At 38.8% G+C, this 1,509-nt stretch overlaps 1 protein-coding gene across 1 annotated transcript; it reads left to right on the top strand.

Moving 5' to 3' along the window:
* The first annotated feature begins 335 nt into the window (after window positions 1-335).
* On the top strand, window positions 336-935 carry LOC101300004. The gene is made up of 3 exons (XM_004289521.1): window positions 336-341; window positions 409-555; window positions 644-935. The coding sequence occupies exons 1-3, from the start codon at window positions 336-338 to the stop codon at window positions 788-790; spliced, it is 300 nt and encodes a 99-aa protein (XP_004289569.1). The 3' UTR covers window positions 791-935.
* The last annotated feature ends 574 nt before the right edge of the window (window positions 936-1,509 follow it).

The raw sequence follows: 1,509 nt of genomic DNA, 5'->3' as shown, positions 1-1,509 counted from the left end.
AATCCGTGGCCTCTCGTATGAGAGTCTGATGATCCTGCTGATGATTGATTTTGAAACAGCCGAGATTTTTGTACTTATTTTTGTTGTTGAAGTTTTTGTATGGTTTGCATCGATTGAAGATAGAGTTTTTGTAGGAATCAACACGTTTACGAACTATACCGTTTGGACCGCGTGAAGCATTGGATCCCACCAAAGAACTCCAAAATGCGAGAGGGTATGGACTTAAATGGACCAGTACCAGGGGGGAGACTTCCTGTGAAGCTCCATCAAGTGATCCTCAATCACGCAGAGTTACTATTGAGGTTTGAATGATTTTTCTTGTGTACTCTGCAATAATGGTTGTCTGTTTGTGATGTACTTTACTGTATTGGTTGCAACAATTGAAGATGTAAATTTTGCAGGAATTAGAACTTCTCAGAAGTATTGTTTCGACAGCGTGAAGTATTGGATCCCAAACAAAGAAATCCAAAATGCGAGACGGTTCGGCTTGAGTGGACTAGTACCAGGGGGGAGACCTCCTGTGAAGCTCCATCAAGTGACCCTCAATCACACACTGTACAGCTCCATTTTTAATTGCTTGTACATGTGAACCTTTAAGTTATAGTGATTTGTTCATAAATTAACTTCAGTTCGTGATTTACAGAGGCCATTTGTTTGCACAATTGATGATTGTCGTTCTACTTATAGAAGAAGGGATCATTTGAACCATCGTCTTCTTCAGCACCAAGGAAAGCTTTTAAGTGTCCAATTGAGAACTGTAAGAGTGAATTTGCTTTTCAAGGTAACGTGAAGAGGCATATTGTAGAATTTCACAGTGAGGATCGCCCTTCGACTAGCGTTGAAGGTCAGAAGGAGCATGTGTGCCAGGAACCTGGTTGTGGAAAGGTGTTCCAATTTGCTTCAAAGCTGCGGAAACACGACGGTTCTCATGGTAGGGTTTTATTTCTGAAATAGGATGTGACCGGAATAGATAAATACGGTTAGAGTTGAAAAATCATATATTTTCAATAATGTTTAGACCCCGATCGAGACGGTTAATCCTATTAACACTTATGCTTCCTTATGGAGAGTGTAACCACAGGAGGATCAATTTAAGAGCAAGTCCAACAGATTCCCTAAATTCTTTGATTTTCTCTATTTTGAGGAATATAAGGTCATTTTCCACTCCAACAGCTTCCCTATCTCATTCCTTAAAATATGGAAAGAGATGAAAGAGAAGCTTTGTTTCCCTATATTTATAGATTCCCTAAAAATATTTAGGGAAAGAAGAATTGAATGTTGCACATTCTTCAAGGCTCAAAGATAAGAAAGAAAACATAATTTATTCTAAAAAATAAATTTTTAAATTTTTATACTTATTATTATATTGTAGACAAAAACTGGAATACACGAGTAGTACCGTACTGCAGACGGAGACGTTAACGGAGGGGTAGTATGTAATTTCAGGCCTCCAGGATAACGGCCTGATTTTACTGCGAGACGGAAGGGCATAACCGAGATTTTGCCCGT

Source organism: Fragaria vesca, linkage group LG1 (genome assembly GCF_000184155.1).
Source record: "Fragaria vesca subsp. vesca linkage group LG1, FraVesHawaii_1.0, whole genome shotgun sequence".
NCBI classification, from domain to species: Eukaryota; Viridiplantae; Streptophyta; class Magnoliopsida; order Rosales; family Rosaceae; genus Fragaria; species Fragaria vesca.
This window is presented reverse-complemented; position numbering and strand designations above follow the sequence as displayed.

Coding starts and splice junctions, on each gene's coding strand:
- LOC101300004 (XM_004289521.1), top strand. Junction 556..643: donor GTGACCCTCAATCACACACT/GTACAGCTCCAT, acceptor CGTGATTTACAG/AGGCCATTTGTTTGCACAAT.